This window comes from Nematocida ausubeli (genome assembly GCF_000738915.1).
Source record: "Nematocida ausubeli strain ERTm6 chromosome Unknown supercont2.5, whole genome shotgun sequence".
In the NCBI taxonomy this organism is placed as follows: Eukaryota; Fungi; Microsporidia; genus Nematocida; species Nematocida ausubeli.
The window spans coordinates 404957-432888 of record NW_026515638.1 but is presented as its reverse complement, the minus strand read 5'-3'; the positions used below and the strand labels follow the sequence as shown (position 1 = coordinate 432888).

Genomic DNA, 27932 nt, shown 5'->3' with positions numbered 1-27932 from the left:
AAAATGTTCTATTAAATTCTTCTTACTATTACATATCCTGTCTGTTTAAGAATTTCTTTGTCTGCTGCTACACAGACAGGTGCCTCAATGAAATATATTTCAATCCATGGTGTAGTGTCTTTTCTTGTAGTAAGCATATGGATTAAATCCTTCTGGGTGGCTGCAAATGTGCACTAACCAGATGCTCTTTAAGTTTTCAGGTACTTGGTTGGCAGATTGTGCATGCGGTTTCTATGGTTTATGCACTTTGTGTTTCAGGCGCCATCATTATTCCAAAACAACAAATTATTTCCAATCAATCACTCAATCTGCAATGGTCTTTTTGATACAGTGTTTCAGACTTATCTTTTTATACTTTTGATACTTTGATAGTTATGAAGTTACAGCGAAAATCACTTTTTCAATACACTCTGATTATAAAGGCACTTCTGTGCTCTTTTTCCTCTGTGCTATCCTTATCCAAGTCTCTCAATGCAGACGAAGAGGGAAGTGTGAATATTGTAAACTGGTCATCATTCTTTGAAAAGAACCAACTGCGTAAGAAAGCAGCGCCTATTCTCAAGAAGTCATTCCTTGCAGGGTTTGAGCCAATTGAGAAGTATAAACAAGCGCGTAAGTTCCTGATCAAGAGAGATCAGCAGAAAAACCCGCCTGCAACCCAGAATGTCAATGATGAACTATATAAACGAACGATAATATCCGTTTTCTACACAAAAGAGTACTTTAAGAGGCTCGAGCTAGACTGGGAAGAGAAAGAGAAAATACATATATACGATGTGTACGTAGAGAACTTTGTAACAATGGTGAACATGGCAAATGTTCCGTACTTTTCAAAGGAGGAAGGTCTTTATCTATCCACAAAGGACATAAACACAATTCTTGCACTGTACGAAATATTCTCAATGGACAAGTATATACGAATTCCTACTGAGATCAAAGAGAAGTATGGAATGGACATGACAAAAAGAGATTGCTTCAAGGAGAACATGCGCATACTCCTGCAGAACAATGTGGGAGCTGGCTCCTACTATATGAAAATACTCCGGGAAATAAGGTATAATGGAAGGCCTGCTTTAATGACTGAAGTGCCTTCCAGGCGCATTGATGATAGAAGCTGGGTCAGATGGATACTAAGCAGAGAAGTTAACCTAGACCTCATCTGGTACCTCTATGCCACACTCTGCAATACAGTAAAGGACAACGACATGAAGAGCATCCTTACGTATGTCAGGGAAACTGCAGTTCTAGGCAAAAAAGGCATTGAGCTCTTTATGAGTAATAAAAGGGCACCAAACACAAACTACATTGGGCTTGCGTACTATCTTGCCACTAACAACCAGCTGACAGTTAAGAGTATAGAGGTGGTCATACAGGAGGACCTGGAAATTCCTGAAATGCACTTCAGTTCTGTCATGGAGGTGTTCCAGCTTGTGGAGGTTGTGTACATGCGGTCACTTGGAAATCTGCGAAGAATCCAGAATAACCTGACGCTTGTTAATATTGTTTTGGACTTTGAGAAGAAGAGATCTGAGAGACAAATGAAGCAGATCATGCAAGGGTTCGTTATCTATGACTACTTATCTCTGAATGAGCTTGCAAAGAAGCAGCTGCTGGCCCTGAATATTACTGAAATTGGGTTTATGAAGGAAATAGACAGAGAGCGTATATGTGTAGATAAAACGCACCCGTGCCTCTATAAGCTTAACCACAGAAGACCGAACTTCCTAGGTAAGTTCTCAATTCCTTTGAAAAACACAACCACATTAATGACTCTTGTCTCTCCGTATCACTACGTGTTTGAAGAGCTAAATCTAGAAAGACTTCCAAACCTTATAGAGCTAAAGATCTCTCTGCCTGAGAATGACATGGAAGAGCCTTACAAGGACTCAGAGCTGCCGACTATTGTCAGAGAAAGGATGGACATCCAGACAGTCAGACTATTTGGGGACAGTGACTCGCAAGAGCCTTCTTATGTTGACATGTTCAAAAAGGTCTTGAAAATAAACAGCCTGGAGAGCGTAGACATAACAGAAGTGGCCATCATGAATTCTGAAATTCTTTCCGTGATTGAGTCTAAAGAGAACCTAGTCAAAAAAAGCATAAAAGTATTTGGATTTACATTCTTTGACCCAGGGTACGATGTGGCTAAGAATGGCGGTGAAGAGTTTGTCAGTATGCAAACAACTATGCAAAGGATTTTTAATGCTTTTCCAAGCCTGGAACGAATGGATGTGACAATCATGAATGACAAAGTAGAGGCAGCTTCACTAATTCAGGACCTTCTGTTTCTTCTTAAGTGCAAGGGAACTAATCACACAGAAGAGCAGCTTCGTAATATGATAAACATCAAGATAAACAGCCCTCTTTTATACACATCAAACCACAACTGCAATGACATCGTAGCAATGGCTTTGAGTAGACTATTTCCATCCGTGAAAAAGATATTTAAACAGCCGCTTTCATGCCCAAGTGGAGGTTCAAGTAAAGATATAAAGAACGCAACCGTAGAAGAATTCATGCAATCCATAAAGCACGTGATTAAGCCAAACATCTGCCTACCTGCAAAAGTATAACCAAATCCTACTATCCAAATATACAGAAGCCCACAGTCACAAAGGGCTTTTTGAAAATAATAAAGTCAAAAAATAATAGTTCTTATATTAGGCATCTGCAGTACACATACAATGCCATCTACCCGTCTCTTTATATATTTACAAGTTACATATACACTAAGATATATTTCATTATTTAACCCAATGAATATAATTGTTTTACCATTGAGACAGCTGCACTAGTATTCTTTTAATATTCATGAAGACTGTAAATATGCAAGAATACATCTAGCCTAATTTAAACTAATACTCAGGCTAGTCTAGTACATTATTAATTTCTGCTTCTTGCAGGGACAATAGTTCTGTCTCTTTATGGTAGTTAATTTTAGTCTACTTTTTCTACTAGTAATAATTATATTCTCTGTATGAAGAGTAAGACTATGCCGATTTTTGTTTTCATTAAAATAATCACCCCAGGGTAAGACACTAATTAAAGTGCATTTACATCCGTGGTAGACTAAGTGTAAGGAGAACCCTACTTGATATACCTAATATCTAGGCACATTTACTAGAGCCAGCCAGCCAAGAAAGCTTCTTCTATATGAAAAGCTTTTATGCTCAAATATTTGTTGTTCGGGATATATTATAGTAGACAGGAAAAAATCAGAGACTCAGCCAGAAATGAAAAGTGCATTAAATGAGCAAGAACCTGCATGTACTTTACACTCAATGCATACGCACTCCCTGTAGCTTTATTCAGAATGCGGCCCATTAAAAAGCACAAAAAGAATTGTTCTAGGGTACTCTGGTTATTTTTGGGTTATAAAATATCATAATAAAATATTTTTGAAGCTTTAGCATGGAAATGAAGAAGAACGCTCTATCAATCAAAATGTCAATTCAGTTAATCGGGGACACTAAAAACTATTTAGATTTTGGCATTGTGCCCGAATATTTATCGAAATCAGCGAAGGAGACCTTTATAAAGAGATCACAAATGTTCCAGATCGAAAAAAACGAGGGTCTTTCTATACAAATAGGAGAGAGTGGAGAAAAAGTATTCGCAATTGGTGACGACGATGACGAGGGAATTCTAAAGGCATTCACACAGATAGAAGCCAAGCACGGGCACTTAAAGCTCTATAAAATCTGGAAGCTGATAAAGAAAGAATGGTTTGGCTTTAAAAAGGTACGCATTGCGAAGCTAGTGGAAAGCTGCCCAGGGTGCAGGGACATAATACTAAGGCAAAGGATGAAAATGATGGAAAAGAAGCAGCGAATGCCAAAAACAAAAATGAAAAAGAAAAAGCTAGAAGTACCCCCTGTCATTTTTAAAAAACCAATACCAGAGGCAGCCAGGCGCATGGAAAGGCTTAATCTTTCAATAATTGACCTCGTTGGATACAAGGATTACAACAAAGGATATACGCATATTCTGCACATTGTAGATGCATATTCAGAGTACCAGCTGATATACCCACTGACAAACTGCATAAGCATCAGCAATCAAGTGATAATGGCCTTGAACAGACTGTTCAGGGCAGAAGGAGAGCCTTACTGCATATACATGGGGAAAGGCCTGACAAATATTCCAATAAGCACAATACAAATATCCACAAAGAGAACAATAGAGTACATCCAAGGATATGCAAAAAACACGATATATGACAGCTGCTGTGAGGCAGAAAGAATCTTCATGGCCTTCAAGACAAAGCTAAAAAGATACATTCTAAAGTCAGAGAACCAGAAGACCTGGCTGGGCACGATTGACTGGATTATAAAAGGGTTTAATATGAAGAAGCAGATGTACACTAACATAACCCCAAATATGCTCTTTAAAAACCAAGCGAACAAGTCCCTAGTGAATATTAAAGAGCTAAGCACGCTGAAGAAGTACCACAGCAAGAAGAACCAGAGAAGAATCACTGAGCAGAGAATGTTCTATGAGATGGAGGAAAGAGAGAGAAACAGAAAGCTAAGTATGCCCATCGTAAAAGAGAAAAAGGCTCCAAAGTTTGGGGATATTGTTCTAATCAAGAAAAAGGAAAAAGCACCGGAAGAGAGTGCTAAGTATAAGCCTGGCACCTGGATGGTGCTAGAAGAGATTCCTATAAAAAAGAACCATTTTTTAGTTGGATCTGGAGCTGGGACAAAGATTGTGCCGCTCACATTCATTGACATAGTTGAGAAAAACTCGTTTGCACCAAGTGAATAGTAAACATGCCCCTTTTGCACTGCTTTACTTCTAGTTGTGCTTACACCTGCACTGACTGTGCAGATAAAGTAGGCCCCAGGGCTAGCCAATCACGCACGAATAAACTCCATTATTAATTCTACCACACACTACCACTCCTTCTTCACTTGAAGTACATTTCAGTACACCAAGAAAATCTAGCACATTGCAACATCTACCAGAAAAGAGAAATAACTAGCATTTTAAGCAGCAGGCATATGCGGACTATAACTACTTCTATATACCAGCAGAGGGCCTCTTAATGCACTAGCAAGCTCATTTTTGAATATTGAATTCAGCTGATTTAATAATAGAGATGCCAGTAGATAGTATCTTTACTGAATACATCTACACTCCGGGTACTAATAATACTGCCTTACAGATGCAAAGTGCTTCTTCTTTTATATTTTCTCTTCTGTTTATATTTTGGGCTGAAATATTTTACGATGGAAAAATGGAAAGCGTACAGACGATTTGCAAAAAAGTAAATATGAAGAGATTTATATCAATAGATTGGAAGAACACCAGTAATAGATAAATATTGAAATATTTATTTAACTTAACCTATGCTAATATTAAAGGAAAAATAGAGGACACTACTCCAAGAATTAGAGATAAACCCACGGCACCATTGTACGCGTTTGAATATATTTGCAGAGAGAATATTGCACCAATTACTCTAACAAGAATCGTGAAAATTGGGATAACTGCAGTGGCTGGGTAGTAGTAAAGGGCTTTCTCCATGGCAAGCAAAAATGACATGCTTGTGAGCAAGGCAACAATAGGCAGGAGTATGTTGAATAGGTATGCGAAAGAGCAAAGTGACACAAATCCAATGGCGCCTTCAAAGGAAAGGACAAGCATGCAAAGCAGATCTGAGTATTTCTCAATTTCAAATCTTCTTCTGATGTAGTCACTATGCGAAGTAAGGCGCATGATGGAGAGACTTAGCACAACAAGGAAAAGAACCAAAGCAATCCAGCTGAAAGACGAGGTTTTTTCAATTCCACTGTATCCTATAAGAGAGAAGTATACACTAAGTGTAGTAAGCATAATAGAGGATATAGACTCAATAGAGAGCGAGAAGGAGCTAACAAAGATTTGGTTCAGAATGGGAAGTATCTGAAAGGAGGTTATCACGGCTGGAAGACCATAGAATAGTACGCCAAGAGAGACTAAGAACGAGCATGCCATATACGCAAGCAAAGATATTCCGTGTTCCTTAGAGAAAAACCGTGGGCTGGCCTTGAAAAAGTACACAGAAACCAACAATAAGGGAGCAGAAGCCATTCCAAGGAGCAGGCCCTTTATGCTATCCCCGCTTGCAATCCATTCTGGGTCTATGCCACCCAGGTAACTAGATGGTGCATTTAAGTCTATTTTTTCGTTCGTGGACATTGTTTATCCTTTACAATGTGCTATAAAAGAACACGCCATAGCAACGTATGAAACTTCAAAGAAGTCTAAAACAAAATACCCGAATTCACCCAATAATTGCACTCTCTAAATTCAGGCTGTTCTTTATTGCATGACTGGCGCTGTGTTTATTTGTGTTGATCATCTCATGATCTCTTTGAAAAGTATTCGGATATATATAATTTACTTTTTGCATTTGCGCTAATGAAAATATCTTTAGAAAAGACAGACCCTTCTATTTCACATGCAGTTGGCATGGAGAAGAAGATAAAATCTCTTCTTGTGCAGGTTGTTCTTACTGGGTGTGCACTTGCTGCGTATATAAAAATAGGAGGAAAGTGTCTATTTGCAGTTTTGACATATTTGTTCGCGAATGCGTGTTTTATGCTTCTTGTAATTCTGGTAATGGCATCGTCTTCCAAGAAAAATAAAGAGGCAGTGAAGATAGTTGCAAAGCCACAGGAGGCTGTAAAGCCTGAGGAAAAGCCAGCTGATAAGGAGCCATATAGAAAATCCGAAATTAATTTCCAGCTGTCCTTCAGAAGGAAGAACAAGGCAATTACTCCACCCAAGCAGATAGTCATTAAGAAGTATGAAGAGTACGAGCAGGAATTTGGTCTCAGCAAGCAGCTGGAAAAAGACTTCAAAACATGGATGCACAAAAATGTGCTTCTCTCTGCCCTGAATGAACCATCGCAGATGCTAAACAACATGAAAACACCAAAGATTCTTTCAAGAATGGAGATAAATGATCTGAAAATGATGTGCGGAAATGGATTCTTGTGCTACGATAAAAGCAATGAAATGCATGGGAAGGCACTCTTCAAGATTCTCTACAACCACTTCAATGAAAAGATCCCAGGAGACAGTTCGTATTACACAAACCCAATGGATGAGTTTATTTTCGATGATATCAGCAAGATAAAGATAAGTCGGTTTGGCCTGCTGGTTGAAGATACAGAGTCTCTGATAGAAGGGAAGAAAACATTCAACGTGTACTTTATAAACAAGAACAAACTATACGATACGCAAGGAGATGTAGTTCTCTCCTTCCTGCTTCTTCTAATATTTGCAAATACCCATGAAGGAAGGTATCTTGGAGCACTTTCCCTGCGCAGTCTCCCATTCCTTGCAAAATAACTGCAAATTATGCACGTTTAATAAACCCAGGTATTATCAAAGAGTGCACATGGCTGCAGTACAGAAAGTCCTTTCAGATACATTCATATGCTAGGGCGCAGTGCAAGTGCCTAGAAGAGAAAATATCATGCCATATGAAAAACACTTTATTAACACGCAGTGCACACAGCCAGTCTGTGCTTTCTAACAGAGTATAAATAATCAGTTGTTGAGTGCATAGACATAAAAACCCAAAGAGTTTAATAAAGATACAAATTTAGAATTAACTGCCAAAAAAGCACTGTTTTTATGAAATAACCTGAATATAACCACTCCATGATATAACCTGAAATATAACATGGTGCATGAAAGTGCTAAGCTAAATACAATTTACCCCATACTAAACTCTACAAAATATTTCATACTAATGTAAGAAGGCAGTGTATATAGACTAAATTATAAGGAGAAAGAAAGGCAGTAGGAAACAATTTCGAAATTATTCTTCATTAGGCTATATTAATATAAATGCCAAAATGAGTAAATATGATTTTTAATAAACACACATAAATAGCACGTATATTGAAAAGAATATGAAAGCAAGTCTTACAGTATTGAAGATATTCTGTACAGTGTACATATGCATGGTATCTGCTACTGCAGAGATACACCAAACTGCAAGCAGTGATGATAGTGATATAGTAGATAGTTATGACTTGCATCCAGGCAGGTCTCCATTAACTTCTAGCTCCAGTAGTGAAAATGAATCAGATTATTCCATAAACCCAGAACTCCTAAAAGTAGCACTAGATACTAGTATTGTACCATCTGGTAGACTGTGCCAAACTATTCCTGAAGAAGGATCACTTTCAGAAGAAGAACCACTTCCAGAAGAAAAGTCAATTAAAGAAGAAATAGTCAGAGAAGAAAAAGAGACGAATAATGCAGAAGAAAAAGAAACAAAAGAGGCAAGAAAAGAGGAGACAAATAATGCAGTTAAATCAGAAATTAAACCTACCCCTGCACCTCGCCCCAGAAAGGTCCATAACTCTATTATCCTGGATAGTCCAGATGTTTCAGATGATGACACTGAAGTAGACAAGAGAAGTAGACATGTGAATTTTGATGATGCCCCAGAGAAAGAGCAGACTAATATAGATTCCTTGGAGAGTTTATTGAAAAAAAGAAGTCTTCTGAGTGAACATAAAAATGTGCTTATGTTCGTAGGGGAAAGCGAGTTTCCCGTCATAGAGTCAAAGGCACCTGTTAAGGTTCTTGTCTTCCATAATTGCAAGTTCACAGAAATACCAGAAATAATATATACATTCACTGAGTTATATTCCCTTACATTTGTAGGGTGCGCAATTAAAAAGCTTCCAGAAGAAATGCACAGATTTCCAAATCTATCAAAGGTCCAGGTTACGAATTGCATTGACCTAAAGGCCTTACCGCCTCTTCTCTTTGAGTGTCCCCAGCTAACTGACCTGTCGGTAACAGGATGCAGCCTAACATCCCTTCCAGACCATATAGGAGTGGCAGAGCTAATTCACTTAAACGTAAGCAACAACAAAATAACAGCACTCCCAGATACAATATCCAGCCTAGCCAAACTAGTAACACTTAATGCTTCCGGGAACCAGCTTACATATCTGCCGAATAATCTGCCTGACTTAATTTCCCTAAGGGTGATTGACTTGTCGCACAACAAGATCGCCTTTACAAAAAAAGATAACAAAATATTCAGTGCAATACTTGAAGTAATCCCAAAGGAGTACTACTTGCACTCACAAGGCAGGGAAAAGATCATCAAAGAGTCTATCCCTCTGCCTAGGCTGGAGGTTGCAAATCTTTCACATAATAAGCTTGAATACATTCCATGCATATTCTTTGTATCCGACTACATTAAGAATCTTGACTTTTCGCACAATCAAATAGAAACAGTTGATAGACTAGCAGACTATTTGCTAAGAAGCCAAGGATTCAACTATTTAGATCTAAGGGAAAATCCTTATCTCCAGGAATATGGAAATATGCTTGATGAAATTGGTTTCAGAGAGTTATTCTGGCTGTTCAACAGGAAGGTTCTTCTTTCAAATAGCACCCTGGATATACTATCTGCACCAATTACAAAAGCAGATGCATATGATATTTTGACCATAAGGACACTTGAGGATAACCTATGGAACTTCAGTAAAGTCAAAAGAATAAGGGAAAGGTCTATGGTGAAATTTGAAAAGGAAAAAGACCCAGCACACTTCCAGGAATGTGCACTAAGATATAAGATAAATGAGTATCTTTTGACAATCAAGCAGAATGTCGCATCTTCTTTGTTCTCGTTCCCTGTGTACTCGAATAGTTCGAATGTGCTTGGTCTAGGGCGGTATTGGTCCTACGTTATGGAAGATGAAATAGGCCCAGGGAACAGCAAAATATGGGCCTGGATGGGACCTCCATATCCATATGAAGTAAAGGGCCTGGAGGACCCGTTCTTTCAGTCAATAGGAAATGCAATTCTTGCATTCTACACTAGATTTACTGTCAGAGTGGCTGCAGATTACATTCGAAATAAAATCAACGCAGAGCCAACGGCCGTTAAGGCAGTTATTCGATATGTGCACTATAATCATGCAGAGCACAAATATGCAAGCCTATTTACGTACAACCCAGAGCCCATGGTATATGCTGAAATAAGCACAGAGTGTGCTATTCTGCTTCTGAAAACCTTTGACTACATCTCATGATTTCTCATGTTCTCATGCGCTTGTAAAGGAATTTCTCCCTAAAATGCAAAATATTTCAACTATTTTGTACTCACACATATGACTGCTTATATGTGCTACACTCACAGGTTATTATTAATGGATTTATCTAATTGCATGGCTTAGTATGCAAATAAACCAGTAATATGGAAATTACACTAAATATTATATATTTCACCAGATAAGTACTCAGAGCACAAAGAGATGCAGCAATATGCTCATTCTGGCCCTGCACTTAGTCTTAAATACAGTGTGATAATTAGATTTATCGTATAACTACTGGGTTTTAATAAAAAGTGAAATTTCATAATTAAAAGGCACTGTACTATAGAACAGTAGAGAAAAACTTATTTTAGAAGATATTTTTGAACCTTAGTATTTATTAGAAAACTCAACTGTTTAAATGGTTTAATTTAACTGTAACGTATTTATCACAGAAATAAACTAATTTATACTGTATTGTGCCAATAAATACTATTATTGGTCTTCCAAAATATGCATGTAATCAGGTGCTACACATAGGATATAATATTTTTCATTATGAACTCCATGGAGACCCAAATAAAATATGCAATAATTATATCTAGTACAAAGGCTAGGCATGATAATATGGGGGTTTTAAGTTTATGTAGACTCTTTTGTAAATTGCTGCTGGGATTAAACTGAATATCATGAATATCAGTATCACAATCTGCATGTGACTCACTAAATCTAAAAAGAGCACTGTCTTTCTGACTAAGTAGTGCTATTTTTACTTGAATGTTTTGGGCTAGTATTTGCATATAGTCATATACCTGGGATAAATCTGCATTTTTTATATTTATGCGGTTTGGATCCCTTTGGGAGATCATGTAGAAGGAGTTTATTGCTCTTTTCAGAAGTATTTCCTGCTTTGTTTCTGTGTTTTTCCTTTTTAACTGTCTAATAAGCTTTTTTTCCTTTGTCACTGGCAGAATTTCAGGAATATTATAGATGCAGGTGGCAGCAGGGTGATTTATTTGGGTAATTCTATTATTAAGAATGATGGATCTGTCTATATATGTATACAGCATATTATGGGGTGGATCAAAAAACCAGTAGAAATACTTCCTTTTGCAAGCAGACCATGCCCTAAGAGGCAAAGAATTATTCTGAGAAGAATATCTAGTCGTAATATAACTGTCTATTCTTGTAGCACAAGAAATAATTGAATTCTTTACTACTTCTACTAAACGCATAAAGTCATCATACAGTGCACTGCCTAGTACTTCAAGTGATTTAGTCACAAAATTGTATTTTGGTTTTAGCACAGGATTCTTAAATCTTATAGCGTTTCTTGGGGTGCAATCTGTTTGCTGGTTCTTAATAATGGAGTGTATTCCTATTCTTAAATACTGTGAGATTTCACAAAGAAATTTCTTTATGACTTTTGGGTCTTTTTCAATGTCTGGTAACTGAAGATAGTTGTTTAACTTTCTATAGATATCACCTTGGTGCCCTGTTACTCTTAGTGGTCTTGGGGTAATTTCAATTATTTCTCCTCTCTTTCTTGGCTGCAAAGGAAAGGAAGGAAAATTATGAAGACTTTTTGCAGCTTTTTTAATTTCTGATTTCGTGATGCAGTCGTGATAGTATAGCTTCATATTTATTTTTGGAGACTCTTCCGTATGGATAATGGTCTTTAGCTTCTCTCTTATTTCTGTAGTATCTAGTCCTTCATGTGTCTCCTTGCCTAATTCTGAATTTCGTATATATTCTACTTTTGCTGCCATATTCATCTTATTCAGGAGCCTAATACCAATGCATCCGTGCTTAACCAGTTCTTCATTTATAATGGAAAGATCCCTTTGTTGTTTTTCATTAATTATATCCAGTATCATTGATAGAATATTCTTCATAGGCAAAAACTGCGATACATCACCAAAGATATCCTCTTTGACAGTGGTTATATCATGGTCTTTGAATATGCTGCATTTTAGTCTGTAGTATTGCACGGCCAACCACCCTGCAAATCTGCTCCTATTGTTCCTTAAAAGGCTCTGTTTCCTTGCAATTGTATTTGGCTGGAAGGCCTGTATATAAACAGGCATAATGGTTTTTAATAAGGCTTTTCCCATAGAAAGAGAATAAACGACTGATGCCTCCATAAAGACACTTAGTAATATATGTAGCATATCCGTGCGGTATTGTTGCACTGCTTGAACTATTTTTATGCCCATATATGTATTCCTTTCCTTGGTGATGGAAATATATAAATCATTTTTGAGAAGTAAATCCATCCATATTCTTGGCATATACTCCTCAATTATCTTGAGTGGAACAGAATTAATCCTTTTATATGCTGCCTTCAGATCTTTAAGGGCTTTCTCCTTGTCGTCTTCTACCAGGCACTTAACCAAAAGGCTTCCTATTGTCTTTAGGGTTTCTATTGCTTTGCTTGCAGATATTTCATTTAACTCTTTGTCGTGTCTTATAGGATGTGATTTTATGTGGGATATTATATCTTTGTCTAGATCACCACTTGTTTGATGTGATAAATAATACTCATTATCCTTTATCTCAAGATGTTCTGGTATATTGCCTTGTACATCATGCTCTACACTCTTAGTTTGCTCTTTTACTTCACTTTTCTCTGAGATACTATTAAACACCATCATAGTCTGCTGTAAGAGGCAGCATTCACTATTCTGGATATTTATTTGACCAATTAACTTGTCATTTTTTTCAACCTCTGAGATTATTCTTTCATGGCTGTAATAGCAGACAGTCTCTGCATATTCCTTTGAGAGATTCTTTTTTGCTGCTTTTTCCCTAAAGTCTTTTAGACATGGCACATACCTTCCGTACAATAATTCTTCTGGTCTTTCTGTTCCATGCAATATATGTGCAATAGTTTTTATAAGGATCTGTATGTTTTCATCTGGATCTTCATTTATATCCACTGTAAATGCACTTTGCAACTCACTTTTTATCGTATAGGAGCCTTTGATGATTTCTTGCAGGATTGCCTTTGTGTCATTTCTAATGAAAATCTGCCTATTAACTTGCTGGGCTATATAGTCTTGGGCACTCAAAATATCTAGCTTATTAATTGCTATTCGAATATATTTCATGTCCTTTTTAGTTGGCTCTGCCATTATTCTTTCAAGTCTACTAAGTATTTCTGTCTTGCACCATGGACTGTTTAGTTCATCTTCTATTCTGAGTATGCAGGATTCTACTGTATATGGGTCCTTGCAGTATAAATACTTCAAGTCTTGCATTATTTCCTGTGAGAAGATGCATGTCTTCTGTAGATCTAGCTGTTTTAGTAGAAAGTCAGTTTTCTTGAGGATTTTCGTGCTTTTCTCTGAAGGATTGCTGGTACTAGGCATCTCCATTCTATGAGATAGAATGGCTTTGATTATTCTATTTATCTGCTGGTATATAGTAAATGCAAGTATTTTTAAGCCCAAAGGAAGGTTGTTCTTTTCTTTATCTGAGATAAAACACTTCTTCTTGTCTATGCTTTTTCTTATCTCAGATCCTTCTAATAGTATAGTCATTTGCTTCGTATGCACGTATGACTCAATATCCATATCCTGACTATCTAGCTCACTATAATTATATATTATTTCTTCCATTAATTCATCTCTTTCTAATTCATTATCTCTTACTGTCTCAGTACTATATTTATTCATTGAATCTTTTCATTTAATTTCTGTAGTAAATATTACTAATATTCATCAGTTTGATCTACTGCATTAATATATGGATATTAGCATAGATATATACAGATGTTTAATTTCAACTGTAAATATTATATTACATTTAAATACTTTGTAAGTACATAGGAATATAACTAGTTCTAGTACAGATGTAATTGTACAAAATAAAGTCCCTTGGCAAATACTCTTTCTATTCTATACTTCTATTTCCTGTGAAATAGTTCTCCTTCTGTGCACATAAATATATTTTTAGAAGTGAATTTCTTATAGATACATTTCTAATGTAAATTTATTGGAAAGTATATTTCCAAGTACATAAGATAATTATAAACCCGAATATACTAATATCTGAATTGCACCTATTATATTATGTGTATTTTATGGATTGTATTACCACAGGAGACTAGCCTAGTTAAAATTACATTTATTTTATGCCTGCTGATGCACAGATTTCCTTTAATTCTGAAGCTGTTACAGCAGACTACACTAAGTACTAATTGCAGGAGTTATTTCTAGGTATTATTCTGTATTCTAAGATGTGAATTATATGGCATCCATGTACTTTCACATTTTATTCGATCGATTCACATACACTAGCTTCTCTAGAAGTTCTTTAAAGTGCATGAAAATATGTCTTTCTACAAGAAAAACTGCACTATGAAATAATCTGAACTTTTCAGCGACTGCCTTCCAAATATAAAATAGACAGATCCTGCATAACCAGAAATAATTGCATATTATGTCGTATTAAGTCGTGTATGTACTACATATCAGGTTATTATTGTATTTGTGCCTTCTTTAAGTAGCAAGTCATTGTTCCTCTTACTGTCTCATTTTTCAGATGTTTTTTTGTTTTTTCTTCTTGCAGTACTTCCAGTATAGGCTTCCATGCAATCCGAAATATGGACGGAAACCCAAGGCCACTTAAAAATGACTTTTTCATCCAGTTCTTTGTATTCACATCAGATGGGTACCCACTGACTGCTATTTTTGGCAGAGAAGCCCCTTTATAAATCAGTTTTGATAGATCGGAATTCTCAAAGAACATGTCTCTTGTGACCTTTGCAAGAATACTTGCAGCCCCTACTACCTGATACTTTGAATCTGCCTTTTCCTCAACTGTCACATTTTTTATTCCCTTGGAGTCTTTTAATAGATCGACTACTTTTGCCCTTAGTGTTTGCTTATTCCCTACAGTATCAATGAACACTTCCTGCATCTGCACTCCCGACTTAATCGACGTGTTTAGTAGCTCTAGTATGCACCCAATTGATAGATCATTTAGGTTCTGCCTGATGCGACTTACAAAAATAGGAGGTCCTAAATCTGTTTTCCCCATCATATGCAGAATAGTGCTGTATGATGGTTCTTTATTTTTCCCTGCCTCTTCTGCAATTTCAGGTTCTAATTTCTGTCTCTTGGCAGTTTTTTTTGCAGGAATCTTTTTCAGACTTTTATTCTCTTTATCGCGTATGGTGCAAAGCATATTTATGCTTATGAATAGTGGAGATAAACAGCGTATTATAAATCCAACAGACTTATCCTTGTATAAGTCTTTGTGTTGCATGACTCTTTTCTGCTTTCCTACTTTTTTTGAGTCATTATACACTTTTGTATCTGGGTCACTAACCCAGTAAGCCATGCTATACACAAGTGGCCCTGCTAACGGCCCTCTTCCTGCTTCATCAATGCCTACTTTATATAAATCCCCAGATACTTCTGGCCTTTTAATTATCGTTATATTATTATATGCATCCCTTTGTATTTCCACATTGTCTGTGCATCCTTGGGTCAGAATATTCTTTAATTCTTCTTCAATGTTTTGCTGTCCAGTCTCCATATGGATGTTGTTATTAAAAAATCCATATTTTAAAAGAATGCCGTACGACATAGCAGTAAACATAACTGATCCACAGTACATGGGAATATACAACAGCAGAAAGAAGCATATATGTGATATTCCTGGGGTAATTAATAGGGCTAAATTGCATGGTGTGAAAATGGTATTTCTGGGGATTTCTTTAAAGAGCTCTTTTGAGTCCATTGCATTAGCAAATGAGTACAAAGAATATTGCACAATTGGCATACACCCAGGGAGCACTGAAACATCCAGTAAGGAAGATGTAAATGGTCTTATTAAGGTTCTAGACAGTGGAAATATAAAGGATAAAAGGTCTTTTTTACATGAAGATATTTCTGGTTTGGTTGTAGATGCATCTCTCTCCCATTTGGACTGCATAATTGGCATAGGTGAAATAGGCTTAGATTACTGCAGGGACTACTCCCCAAAGGAAAAACAGAAAGAGATATTTAAGGAAATTCTGGATAAAACGCACAGATACAACATGCCGTATATATTCCATTACAGAGACTGCGAAGAAGATTTCCATGAAATTATAGACCAGTATAAAGTGGCAGGCGTAATACACTCATATACAGGCAGTTTGAAGGAAATGGAAAAACTAGTCAGTAAGGGATACTATATAGGAATAAATGGGGCTTCAATTAGGGAGAATGTGCATACTTCTGTGATAGAAAATATACCCCTAGATAAACTGCTTCTAGAGACAGATGCACCTTGGTGCACAGTGCGCCCCACGTGCACATATCACAAGCACACGCACGAATATCTTAAACCCAGCAAGAAGTGGGTTGAAGATCACCCTGTGAAAGGAAGGAATGAGCCAGTGAATCTGCACCAAGTGATTGACATTGTGGCAGCTATAAAAAACATTGAAAGATCACGTCTAGTAGAAATAATTGACAGAAACTTCAAAACACTATTTCATTTGCAATAGAAATAATTGACAGGCACAAGTGGCAACCAGACAAACAGATAAAAGTATTAAGACATATACCAAGGCAATTGCACCTAAATAATTCTTAAACAAATATCATATTCATCAATTATTATTTTTCCACTGGAAAGTTTTCAGGTCACAACAATAATAAAGAATAACTGCCATTTGTATTATATTCCCAGTAAGAATAAACTCATTTTTATTCCATCCTGCAGCCTGTGACTTCAGTTAGTCTATGGTGACACTATTTCTGCTGCACTTCCCAAAGGAAACATTCACTCTGTCCTTGCAGTAACTGTATTTTTGTCTTTTAATTGCCGCCACTCTCATATGAAATATTTAATAATTTGCGTATTTTTATTCAATGGCTGCGTCTATTTTTGCCACAATAAAAGAAGTATTCCTGCAAAGGTACACTGAAATAACAGAGCAGAAACTGCCGAGATACACATTTCGAATGAGCACCAAAAAAAGACTTACATTTTACACGGGAATCTCCCTTGCTGCCATAGCATGCACTTGCATAATTCATTTCTTCCTAGATTCCACTAGTATGATTACCATTGACTTTTCCCATTGCATCACCGATAAATGTGAATATTCATTTACAGTGAAAAAACCAAAGACAAACACGTACATGTACGGTGCAGTAGAGGGTGCAGCACAAACACACATGAAATATATGAGAGAAGATCCTTTCTATCAAGGCACATCACAGGATGAACTAAATATAGATTGCACTCCTTATGTAGAAGATGGTGAGTGGGTATATCCTTGTGGTATTATTAGATCCACATATCCTAACGATAAATATACACTTCTCAATGAGAATAATATTATGAAGATTCATGCAGATAGAAATAGTCAAATTAGCAGCTGGGCTAAGTCATCTTCCTTCTCATCTGCATATTTCAAGATAGGAAAACTAGATGATCTTCAGCCAGGCGAGTATAAATTAATTGTGGAAAAACAAAAGAGCCACCCACTCCCTAATAGGAAGGTAATATTTGTGAGTAATGTAGGAATATTTGGGAACTTATTTTATAATTCGTATATATATATGCTAGGAATATCTGCAGTTTTAGCTTTCATGAATGGCCTAGCATGCATGTACTACGTGTAATATTCTTCTTTTTATCTTATAATAAAGAGTGTTTATTCTGTATCTATGCGTATATCTACTGCTGTGATATTTTAGACAAATATCTATTTCATGTGTTCTTTGCTCCTTCTACCCCTATATATAGTCTCTTATGCGCCTGAGGAACTTTTATCCTGGATGTTTCTACATTTATGTTTACTAAAAGACCAGAAAATGATATGTCTATTATCTGCCTGTTTCCATCTGTCTTTGTCTGGTAGACTACTCCATTTCCCATTAAGTATGCATATTTCTCTGGGATATCTTTCTCTGTGAAATCTTCTTCTTCTGTGAAAATTGCTATATTTACTCTGTCCATCTTTTTATGGCAGAATAATCCTGTGTGATAGTCCATTAATAAAGTCACACCGTCATTTGTAAATACACCCCTGGATACTTCATCGAATACTTTTCCATCCACATCCACAGCAGAGAGAGTGAAAGATTCAGCAAATATTTGCATGCCCAATAAAAAAATCATAAATATATACATGGCACGGCCAAGACGAGAGAAGCAACAAATAAAGCAGACTGGCCATGCACTGGCCCTTTCCCAGGAAATATTGGCAGGATTAAGACGAAATTCGCATTTGCAAGTCATTATGGACGATGACTCCATGGAGAACATCGATGCGTATTGGAACATGGCGAACAAAGAGCTAGAAGAAATGGAAAGAAAACAGTACGAAGATATTAGCTTATTAGAGCCAAGTTGTTCTCCTTTGAATATTTCTACCCCTAATGAAACAACTGTCATGGCCAAAGTAGACCCAGAAGCAAGCAGTATTAGCAGCTCACACATAATTCGAAGAAGTTTTGATGACGAGTTCCAAGATAGTCTCCAGAATGTGGTGCTGACTGGATTCTCTGATTCTGATGAAGATCTGCCTAATAGTGCCCGAGACACAAAGGAATCACCGGAAGCCATAAAGGCGCAGTCTTCTGAAATTTCAACTCTGAAAACTGTCAGAACCACAAGGGGAAAGAGCAGAAGAACTGGCGCATTTGCAGAAAGTGCAGATCCCATTGAAATGTCCAGTATAAGCATGGATAGTGAGATAAACCCAGAAACCAGCCTAAGAAAGAGAAGGAAAAGCACAAAAACCATGCAGACGGCCTTAGTCAGGAAATTACTGTATAAAGAATGGGACAAAACAAGCACAAATGTACTGGAATTTTCAGTAGATGGAATGAATCTGCAGACCACATATATAGGCCCATATACTTGCAGGAAAATACAGTCTAACTGTATATACTATATTGTGAAGGGATGCGTTATAGTGCGTGACCCATCTGCACCTGCACAAATTTCTGAAGAATTCGTATACAGAAATAACCCCATCACAGGAAGAAGACTGAAAGCAGGGTCTGTCTTCAATTCTGCCATAAACTCTGCAGTTTATAATCCATGTGCACAAGGCTGCACAATTATGCAATTTAATGCACTCAAGGACAAATAGGCACATTCACACTCATCTTTGCACTGATATAATAAATACTTTTGTAATTATGTAACTGACACTTTCTTAAGTTCTTGTGAAATATTTCTTAATCTCATTCAGGATACGCCTGTGCACACTAATATTCCTGGCATAATATTAATATAGACTGCAGATGAAGAATAAATATATGAATCGCAGTATACTAATTGTACTTATATATACATTTCATGCAGCACTTACTACTGCTATTGTGATAAAATATTACAACATTGTTGTTATTTTGAGATCTTCAAGAGTCTACATCCGGATGAAAATAATTTCATTCTCCAAAATATTCTTTGTATACTACTTCTAGTGAATGGTATGAGAATATTACAAAAAAGAAGAATGCGACAACAAAAATACAAAAAAATAACAGTCACCAAAGATATTCAAATACATTCAATTATGTGATAAAAACAATACACCCTTAACAAATATCTACTATTAGAGTCTAAAATACTATCTATCTTAGACTAGTTATATTCTGACTAAAACATTACTAATTTTTGTCATTTTTGACACACCAATTTCTTCTACTATAATTTGCACTTTAAGCTCTTCTAAATAATTTGCACACTTATGCCCATGACCATTTATATACGGGATATAACCCAAATGTATATATTCTTCTATTTATATTATTGCACTTCACTTATATGTTATGTGAAACTGATTATTTCTTGCACTAGTGCACTTTATTCATGAAAGAACTCAAACTACAATTTAATTCATTATTCTCATGGAGCACTATAAGACAATAATAATGGATAATTAATTAATTTCATCTGCTTTAATTAATAGAGGCCCATAGACGCAGACTATTTCATTTATGCAGATATTCTTGGGTATATAAACAGAATGGCCTGGTTTATGTTGTAATGTGGTTAAATAGTAAAGAATTCTGGGTCTCCAAATTATTTCCCTCAGTGCAATAGAAGGGCTATATTATTCATTTGTTGTAATTTGTGTAAATATGCAGTAATTTATGGATTATTTTTATATTTAGAGAGTATTATAGTAAATTACATTGTTGACTGCCTTCTTGCATATAAAGCCATTCTATTATGATATTTCTATTGTGACTGATTCTTCAATCTGTTCCCCTTTTGTTTTTGGCAAAATTTGCAACTGCCATTTAAATAATGCAGATTTTCCATGGAAATACCATTTCATTCAGGGGGTCATTCCAGCTGAAAATTTCAGTGGTGCATGTGATAGAATCTGAAGAGTGTACTCATAATGCACTCTGAATTAAATAGACACCAGGAGTCTCAGAACAAGGCCGATTATCAAATTTTGCATATTTAAATTTTCTTTTCTTGCATTTTTATGGATCGCAATGTTATTAGAGATATACCCCGCCAGATCGTATCTTGGTACGGGCTGACTGCCCAGAAGGGAATTACACTAGTGGTAGTTATATTCGCCCTTGCAGTAACCTTGTTTTTGGTGAATGTGGCAGCAAATGTTTCCTCGTTCTGGTCGCCAATGAAAGCGTATAATTATGCACTGCAGGATGTCGGAAATGATTTTTTCAACAAAGGATTTCAGACAAATTCCAACTACAACGAAGTAGTTGACATAATTATGATATGCTTTTTGGCAGTTACTGGCGTGTGCATTGTAATTAATAAGCTTGCAATTTTCATTGGTCTTAAGCTTATGGTCACTATAATTATATCGTATTTACTCAGATGCACAACACTAATGGTCACAGGCCTTCCAGACTCTTGGGATTTGGGTCTTCGAACCATAAGCAACACATTTTCAGATCTCTCCCGAGAAAGAGGGGGCGACTTAATATACAGTGGTCATACTTTGCTTGTGTGTGCATTTGCTCATTGCTGGAGCTCATTCTATCTTCTAAGTGACTCCTTCAGTGTGCACGTTATAACGGCTTTATGTGCATGGATTGTTTTTGGCACAATTGTAACCTTCATTATTGTTGGGAGACTGCACTATACAATTGATGTCCTGCTTGCTTTATATATTACATCTGGTATATGGTGGGGTCTAGACTACTTCCTCATTAAATACTTTGAGATGCCTGTGTTCAACTTAAAATTTAGAAGAGAAAGACTGCCTCCTATGATTGGCGGCATGCAAATAGAAAATACACATATGGAGGAAACCCCAAATATAGTTGTGCATTAATAAAATACATAGATAAACCTGCCAGACCACTTCTTCTCTTACTGTGCACACTCATTTTTATTCAGTGCGAAACTCACATACTCTTTAATTTAAAGCAGCAGATTCAGATGCAAAAGTGCCGTGTATTTAAGAAGATTATTCTTATTGATGTGCACAAATGAGATATTGTTTTATCCAGAGGATACTATTTTAGACTCTGATAGTAGATATGCGTAGTTGTCAAGGGAGTATTATTTTTGTGATATACTCGAATATCTTTGTTGAATGGTGACTGGTAACTATGATTTTTTGTCTTTTTGTCACTTGGTGAATGTATTTCTTATTGTTGACTCACTTTGCTTCTTTTAATTTTGTACTATTATATACTAGTGTTTTTTCATTCGATTTCTTAGACTTATTTTATGCATTAATGGGCTGAATATAATTGCATCTTGTTTATTAAGTGCTTTCTCTATGCTATTTATTATATATGTCTATGTGCCTGTATATATTACTCTGTTCTCTTTATGAATTTATTTCTGGTCTACAAAAAAGAAAACTGTACAATTTATTTGTACTATATCCAGGATATGGTAGACTTTAAAGTAGAAATTTTTTCTACACAACAGACAATATTACATACCGTGAGTATATACTAATTAGCATAGATTCCAGTGAATCGACAAAACATACGATATAATCTTAGATAACTAGAAACAAAACAATCAAAACCTTAGACAACTAGAAACAAAATCTAATTCACATTATATAAAACTACATTTACTTGGTTGGCCTATATTCAGTGCCCTAAAATAGAAGACCACGTATTCTCTACTTCTTGCTGTGTGTGCTCTTTGGGGCAGGGTCTGCTAGCTGCTGGTGCATTCCCTCAAAGATGAAGTGCTTGGTGCTGTTCACTTTCTTGCAATATTCAAATAACTCGTTGCAGCAGGCAGGCTCAATCTGCAGGGCACCTTCAGTCTTGTGGAACATGTAGCTGTTTAGTTTCCCATTAATAAATATTAAAGTAATCACAACGGTTCTGTCTTTTTGTTTTGACAGAAGCTTAACACTTATCTCATTTGTGTTCTCTTTCTTTTTCTGCTCCCTGTCTTCTGTGCTGTTGTATATGGTCTCCTGGTGCTTGTGTATGCTCTGCCGGACATCAATCACGCGTATGCCCACGAGCTTATACAATACGCTCATAAACTGCTTGTACCAGTTATACTGGTATACTAGCTGCTGATTTGAGGTTTTCTGCAGGTCACTCAGTCTCTCCTGAAGGGATATCTTCTGCCCAGACAGTGTCTCCTTCATTGTGGTCTTTGTGCTGAGCAGCTGTGTCTGCTGGTCTATTCTTTTCTCAAGGTCTTCTATACTGCTGTGCACCTGCGCAATTTCCCTTACCCTTTCTTCATGGTCCTCCTTTATCTCAGAGAATGCTTTGAGTGTTTTCTCTGTGCTTGCAATTTCTTCTATTTTTTTGACAAGAAGAGTTTCCTTTTCCTTGGCAGACCGCAAAATACTTTCCTGTTTTTCTGCTTCTTCCCTTAGTGCACTGACTTCATGCGATATTTTTTCAAATCTTCTCCGAAATTCTTCTATTTGCTTTTTTGTTGCTACCAATTCGTCTTTGCAATTTGGCACCTCCGAGCCCTGCTGGCCCCTGAGTCTTTTCAGGAAAATTGACTTATGCAGTACTTCTATGTAGTTAAACTTCATATTCGCCAAATACTCTTTGGAGTGCCTCATATCATGCTCAACCGTATCGTAAATACTCATTGAGTGGTTGCCATCCTCTCCCGACATAATAAAAAATTAAAAGATCCTCAAATATATGCACCCGAATACTCACCATAAACCATCCAGACACTTTACAGAAGCATTCTTATGCAGTATACAGTGGGACATGACTATAATAAGCTGACTTATTTATTAAGTCTCACATATCTGATAGACTAATTATCACAGTATTCATATATTCTGCTATGTACTCATATATCATAATTTATTGTATCTGCAATTGGTGTCCTGTTGCTTAGTAGACTAAATATCAATTTCACCTCTTGCCTTGGTTAGGTCCTGTATATAATCTACTACCTTGGTCTCCAGTGAATTCACTGTTTTTTCAAGGCTGTCTACCTTTTCCCTGAATACTTTCATTAAGTTTCCCAGCTCAATCACTCTAAGGTTAAGTTCTTTCTCTGTCTCCTCTCTTCTTTTCTCCTTCTCGACTATTTCCATTGAAAATTTTTCTTAATGAATTTCATACATATCCAAGACAGAGACTGGCCAGAGACAGAGACTGGACTGTAGTACCAGATATTTCTTGTGCAAGTATAATATATTTGTGTCTAGTCTAATTTCTTCTTGTTGTTTTCTGTGTGCTTATTGTAGAGGGCATGTGGGATAAGATATCCATGCATGTGTGGCTTAATTGACTTACCAACTTCCTTTTGCAACTTAATCCTTACAAGTTCATCTTCTGTTATAAATCTATACTGGTCATAATATGTCATCTTCTGCATTTCATCCATCTCTTCAGTTGCACCTTCTAAATTACTGCACCACCCTGGGATTGCACCCAGTGCAGGCACGTAATACGTCTTCATGTGCTCTGTGTTGCCTCCTATAAATACAATTCCATCTGAGGTAGTGAATGAGTTAGCATCAAATGATGGCTGCGCAGTGGCAAGTGTTTTTCCTGAATTTACAGTCCAGATTTTCACTCCTTTCTGGTCCATTGACAGAACTGTTTTGTTCTTTATCTGGATCTTCTTTATTCTGAAGTCGTAATTATGGTCTTTCTGGATGAGTGGGTTTGCACTTCGCATGTCATAGACTGAAACTATTCCTGCCTCAGAGCCAACTGCGAATATCATGCCATCCTCAGAGAATGTGCATGCAGTGGCTGGAGAATCAATTGATAAAGTAGTTACTTTCTTACTATCTCTGGTGTCTATAAACTCACAGAGACCCGTCTTTCCAAAATCACTGCTTCCGACTACTGCACACAAAGTGTGCGATGTATTTAAGGCCAGTTCCTCTCCACTGGACAGTCCTGTCTCAAGGGATGGAAGGAATTTCCCGGCTGTCATGCTGAATCTGTGAATTCCCCCAGACTTCCCTACTAGCACTACATCTGCATTTATTTTATCTGCCTTTATGTCTCTGCATTGCTGTGGCAGGGATACTGCGTCATGTTTTCCAAACTGAGTCTGAAATTCCACTTTTGCTGCATTCGAGAGAAGTGCTATTTTAGACCAATCTTCCCCCAGAAAAGCTCCTTTCATAAGTTCATAGTCTGCATGTCTTTCTACTTTTAGCGTGTGCTCCTGTAAGTCAAATAGGGCAGTGGATGGACTGTACCCTCCAGTTGCCATCAGGGCCTTACTGTCGGCACTTATCTCCAGATAGTTGCAATATGTTGGAAACTCAAATCCATGCAGTACGGATACTTCAGTTGCATTTACCATAAAATATTTAAAAAATCATTTTGGCTTATAATGCACTTCCGTTTATTTCTATGCGAAATATATAGAGTGAAAATTATGTAAATTGAAATTTAGGTGAAAAGACTACTAGGGAGGAATAGAAATTACAAAAAATAACACTGTAATAAAGATACTTTTATTAATAGTAGTGCTAATCACTTTATAAAGGCACAAAAACATTATAAGAATAGGAGTAGGTAGCATAAAATAGCTGATAATTACTGTATAACCAACATACTACACACACATATTGGTATGTAGTATATTTAAGCTTAAGACAAAATATTTATAACGGTTAGTGTGTCAAAAATGACAAAAATGAGTAATATTTTAGTCGGAATATACTAGTCTAAGATAGATAGTATTTTAGACTCTAATAGTAGATAGTTGTCAAGGGTGTATTTTTTTTATCATGTACTTGAATATCTTTAGTGACTGTTATTTTTTGTATTTTTGTTGTCATATTCTTCTTTTTTGTCATATTCGCTTATAACTTGCTAGAGTAGTCTTCTAGTATACGAAGAATATTTTGGAGAGTGAAATTATTTTCCACTGGGATATGAACTCATGTGATCTAAGAATAATAACAATGTAATATTTTATAATAACAGCATTTTTAGTCAGATACAATAGACACTTTAATCTTCTTTAATTTGAATACTGTAGAATGGGCATATTTTATATTTGTGATTTCAGAGAATACATTTTTGAATACGTAGTAATTCTTATAGTACTTCTGTATGGTGTGAATCATGTGTTAATTCATTCAGTGTGCAAGCTGTCATGTTTATCTTTTTCTTGTCTCTGCAGTTCAGCCTCTGCAATTTGCAGAACTTCTTCTGGGAAGCCCATTCTTCTTGCAGTGTTTATCCCATATGAACTGCATGCATAGCCATCTTCTATTTTGTACGTCATTATAAGCTGGTCTTTGCTTTCAATGCACCCAACCCTTTTGTTTACTACGCCTGGCATATGTGCCAGCTCATGGAAATGTGTTGCAAATAATGTCATTGCATTTATCCTGGCAATGTACTCAATAGTAGATGCTGCAATTGCGTACCCGTCTTCATCACTTGTTCCCCTGCCAAGCTCATCAATTATAACCAAAGAATCCTCTGTTGCCTCATTAAGAATAGCAGATATATCCATCATTTCTGCCATGAATGTGCTTATTCCTTTGGCTGGATTATCTGAAGCACCTATCCGAATGAACAGCTTCTTAAATATTGGAATATTTGCGTATGCCGCTGGAACATATGACCCAATTTGTGCAAGAATGGAAATTATTCCAACTGTCTTTAAGAAGGTTGTTTTTCCTCCCATATTAGGGCCTGTTATTATGCACACCCGCGTGTCATTTATTTCTAAACTATTTTTGACTGGCTCCTGAATGTTGCAGTTTTGTAGAAGTCTTTTCCTGTAGAGAGTGGGCAGGAGTGGGTGATACATTTGGTCTACACGGTATGATTTCTCTGTGAAAATAGGACACACCAGATTATTATTACTTGCATATGCAGCCAGACTTGTAAATACGTCCAAAAGTGCCACCGTATGATTCAGTACCTCAATCCATGCTTTGCAAACTGTAAATGACTCAGTGAGTGTTTTGAGTATTTTTGCGTGTTCTGCTTTTATTTGGGAGAATGTGCTTGCTAGCTTATGATTTAGCATTTTTATTTTTTCTGTTGTAAAAAGTATACCTGACTTTTGGATTGTCAGTTTTGTTTCTGTTGTCAGCTTATTCTCTTCTGTTCTTGGTATTTTAATGCAGTACCCATGGACAGGACTGTTTTCTAATTTTGCCTTTGGAATGGATTTTCTCTCGATTTCTTCTGTGTACGCTGCATAAATCTCCTGTTCCTTCTGGTTCTTCAGTTTATTTAGAACTCTCAGTTCTTCTGTGCAGTTTTCCTTTATGGTATGCGCACTTAAATCGATTACATCTTCTATCTCACAGACTAGTCCACTTGTATAATCCAGCGAGTCCTTTAGGATACTCTGCTCATGCGAGAGACTCTTAATATTTCCTATGCCTTTGGATATTTTAAGTGCAGCCCCCAGGAACCTGTATATTCTGATGGTGGCTTGCACTGAAAGTGTAGATGCACTCTTGCAGGTTGCAAATGTATCAGGTGCTGACTGTATGTCTTTTCTTATCATCGAATTCTTTTCAAGTATTTCTGTAATTATTTCTTGTCTCCTAAGTATTTCTTCCTTGCATGTGGAAGGTGCCCGAATAAATAGCTGCAGGAGTCTCTTTCCTTGCGGTGTTGCACAGTTAATTTCACTTTCAATTCTTATGTCTCCTGAGAGAAGGGAATCTGCTGCTTTTTCATCCATCTGAAGAACATTCTCCAGTACGCATTCTTTTACTATGTATCCTTGCATGTTAATGGTGAGGTGTCTTTCAAGTAGGTCAATTGGAGAATTTCCTTTCTTCTGGATCTTGTAGTGTGCTAGGCCCAGGGCAGTGAATACCTTAGATAATGCACTGTCTGTGTAAATCACCTCTTGAATATTCTGTGCATGCATCAGGTGTGCTAGACTTGTAAATAGTTCGTTATCACTGAATTTGTATATTTTTGCTTCTTTGTCAATGGTTGACACACAAGCAATTTCTACCTCTATACTGCTCCCTCTGTTTATCAAAACACTCCCTATCTTTGCAATTTCTGTCTCTCCAATTAAGTACTCTGAATAATCAGACCAGTTCCCTGGAGAACCCTCTCTAATCTTCACTTCTTTATTGTTCACTACAGCGTACTCTTGAAGAGTTTCTTTGTACTGGTGTATTATGACAGGAATTGTCTTATGGAATGTCTCTTTAGTTAGAGTTATAGTATCTTCTCCTCTTTCATTTAATATTTCCCTAAGTATTCTAGCAGAATCTCCAGTTGCTGTGTATAAATCTCCTTGTGAGTGGACTTTCAGCATGGCTGGATAAAAATTATAATTTATGTTCTCGTTCTGTCTTTTCTATTTTCGAATATTTTTCACATATGCAGTACTTACTGTACAGAAAATATATAGAGTAATGGAGCAGTATAAAACAAAGATATAAACAGGTTATATTTAAGTATATGCACAATCTACAGTGGTACACTATAAATATTTAAT

The 27932-nt window shown here is 36.5% G+C and overlaps 16 protein-coding genes across 16 annotated transcripts; 8 read left to right on the top strand and 8 right to left on the bottom strand.

The window, feature by feature from the left end:
- Nucleotides 1–374: 374 nt before the first annotated feature.
- NESG_02219 (uncharacterized protein) lies at nucleotides 375–2573 on the top strand (the record flags this gene model as incomplete). Its single annotated transcript, XM_053049829.1, has 1 exon — nucleotides 375–2573. The coding sequence occupies one exon, from the start codon at nucleotides 375–377 to the stop codon at nucleotides 2571–2573; it is 2199 nt and encodes a 732-aa protein (XP_052904000.1).
- Nucleotides 2574–3411: 838 nt separating this feature from the next.
- Nucleotides 3412–4767, top strand: NESG_02218 (uncharacterized protein; the record flags this gene model as incomplete). The annotated part of the gene is made up of 1 exon (XM_053049828.1): nucleotides 3412–4767. One exon carries the CDS (start codon nucleotides 3412–3414, stop codon nucleotides 4765–4767), a length of 1356 nt encoding a protein of 451 aa, XP_052903999.1.
- Nucleotides 4768–5349: 582 nt separating this feature from the next.
- NESG_02217 (uncharacterized protein) lies at nucleotides 5350–6183 on the bottom strand (the record flags this gene model as incomplete). Its single annotated transcript, XM_053049827.1, has 1 exon — nucleotides 5350–6183. One exon carries the CDS (start codon nucleotides 6181–6183, stop codon nucleotides 5350–5352), a length of 834 nt encoding a protein of 277 aa, XP_052903998.1.
- A 222-nt stretch (nucleotides 6184–6405) lies between these two features.
- On the top strand, nucleotides 6406–7341 carry NESG_02216 (uncharacterized protein; the record flags this gene model as incomplete). The annotated part of the gene is made up of 1 exon (XM_053049826.1): nucleotides 6406–7341. The coding sequence occupies one exon, from the start codon at nucleotides 6406–6408 to the stop codon at nucleotides 7339–7341; it is 936 nt and encodes a 311-aa protein (XP_052903997.1).
- Nucleotides 7342–7910: 569 nt separating this feature from the next.
- Nucleotides 7911–10058, top strand: NESG_02215 (uncharacterized protein; the record flags this gene model as incomplete). The annotated part of the gene is made up of 1 exon (XM_053049825.1): nucleotides 7911–10058. One exon carries the CDS (start codon nucleotides 7911–7913, stop codon nucleotides 10056–10058), a length of 2148 nt encoding a protein of 715 aa, XP_052903996.1.
- A 530-nt stretch (nucleotides 10059–10588) lies between these two features.
- On the bottom strand, nucleotides 10589–13735 carry NESG_02214 (uncharacterized protein; the record flags this gene model as incomplete). The annotated part of the gene is made up of 1 exon (XM_053049824.1): nucleotides 10589–13735. One exon carries the CDS (start codon nucleotides 13733–13735, stop codon nucleotides 10589–10591), a length of 3147 nt encoding a protein of 1048 aa, XP_052903995.1.
- An 805-nt stretch (nucleotides 13736–14540) lies between these two features.
- Nucleotides 14541–15602, bottom strand: NESG_02213 (uncharacterized protein; the record flags this gene model as incomplete). Its single annotated transcript, XM_053049823.1, has 1 exon — nucleotides 14541–15602. The coding sequence occupies one exon, from the start codon at nucleotides 15600–15602 to the stop codon at nucleotides 14541–14543; it is 1062 nt and encodes a 353-aa protein (XP_052903994.1).
- Nucleotides 15603–15639: 37 nt separating this feature from the next.
- On the top strand, nucleotides 15640–16560 carry NESG_02212 (uncharacterized protein; the record flags this gene model as incomplete). Its single annotated transcript, XM_053049822.1, has 1 exon — nucleotides 15640–16560. One exon carries the CDS (start codon nucleotides 15640–15642, stop codon nucleotides 16558–16560), a length of 921 nt encoding a protein of 306 aa, XP_052903993.1.
- Nucleotides 16561–16927: 367 nt separating this feature from the next.
- On the top strand, nucleotides 16928–17686 carry NESG_02211 (uncharacterized protein; the record flags this gene model as incomplete). The annotated part of the gene is made up of 1 exon (XM_053049821.1): nucleotides 16928–17686. One exon carries the CDS (start codon nucleotides 16928–16930, stop codon nucleotides 17684–17686), a length of 759 nt encoding a protein of 252 aa, XP_052903992.1.
- Nucleotides 17687–17774: 88 nt separating this feature from the next.
- NESG_02210 (uncharacterized protein) lies at nucleotides 17775–18167 on the bottom strand (the record flags this gene model as incomplete). Its single annotated transcript, XM_053049820.1, has 1 exon — nucleotides 17775–18167. The coding sequence occupies one exon, from the start codon at nucleotides 18165–18167 to the stop codon at nucleotides 17775–17777; it is 393 nt and encodes a 130-aa protein (XP_052903991.1).
- A 28-nt stretch (nucleotides 18168–18195) lies between these two features.
- On the top strand, nucleotides 18196–19164 carry NESG_02209 (uncharacterized protein; the record flags this gene model as incomplete). Its single annotated transcript, XM_053049819.1, has 1 exon — nucleotides 18196–19164. The coding sequence occupies one exon, from the start codon at nucleotides 18196–18198 to the stop codon at nucleotides 19162–19164; it is 969 nt and encodes a 322-aa protein (XP_052903990.1).
- Nucleotides 19165–20517: 1353 nt separating this feature from the next.
- On the top strand, nucleotides 20518–21342 carry NESG_02208 (uncharacterized protein; the record flags this gene model as incomplete). The annotated part of the gene is made up of 1 exon (XM_053049818.1): nucleotides 20518–21342. The coding sequence occupies one exon, from the start codon at nucleotides 20518–20520 to the stop codon at nucleotides 21340–21342; it is 825 nt and encodes a 274-aa protein (XP_052903989.1).
- An 810-nt stretch (nucleotides 21343–22152) lies between these two features.
- Nucleotides 22153–23130, bottom strand: NESG_02207 (uncharacterized protein; the record flags this gene model as incomplete). Its single annotated transcript, XM_053049817.1, has 1 exon — nucleotides 22153–23130. One exon carries the CDS (start codon nucleotides 23128–23130, stop codon nucleotides 22153–22155), a length of 978 nt encoding a protein of 325 aa, XP_052903988.1.
- Nucleotides 23131–23367: 237 nt separating this feature from the next.
- Nucleotides 23368–23565, bottom strand: NESG_02206 (uncharacterized protein; the record flags this gene model as incomplete). Its single annotated transcript, XM_053049816.1, has 1 exon — nucleotides 23368–23565. One exon carries the CDS (start codon nucleotides 23563–23565, stop codon nucleotides 23368–23370), a length of 198 nt encoding a protein of 65 aa, XP_052903987.1.
- Nucleotides 23566–23675: 110 nt separating this feature from the next.
- On the bottom strand, nucleotides 23676–24797 carry NESG_02205 (uncharacterized protein; the record flags this gene model as incomplete). The annotated part of the gene is made up of 1 exon (XM_053049815.1): nucleotides 23676–24797. One exon carries the CDS (start codon nucleotides 24795–24797, stop codon nucleotides 23676–23678), a length of 1122 nt encoding a protein of 373 aa, XP_052903986.1.
- Nucleotides 24798–25577: 780 nt separating this feature from the next.
- Nucleotides 25578–27749, bottom strand: NESG_02204 (uncharacterized protein; the record flags this gene model as incomplete). Its single annotated transcript, XM_053049814.1, has 1 exon — nucleotides 25578–27749. One exon carries the CDS (start codon nucleotides 27747–27749, stop codon nucleotides 25578–25580), a length of 2172 nt encoding a protein of 723 aa, XP_052903985.1.
- Nucleotides 27750–27932: the final 183 nt, after the last annotated feature.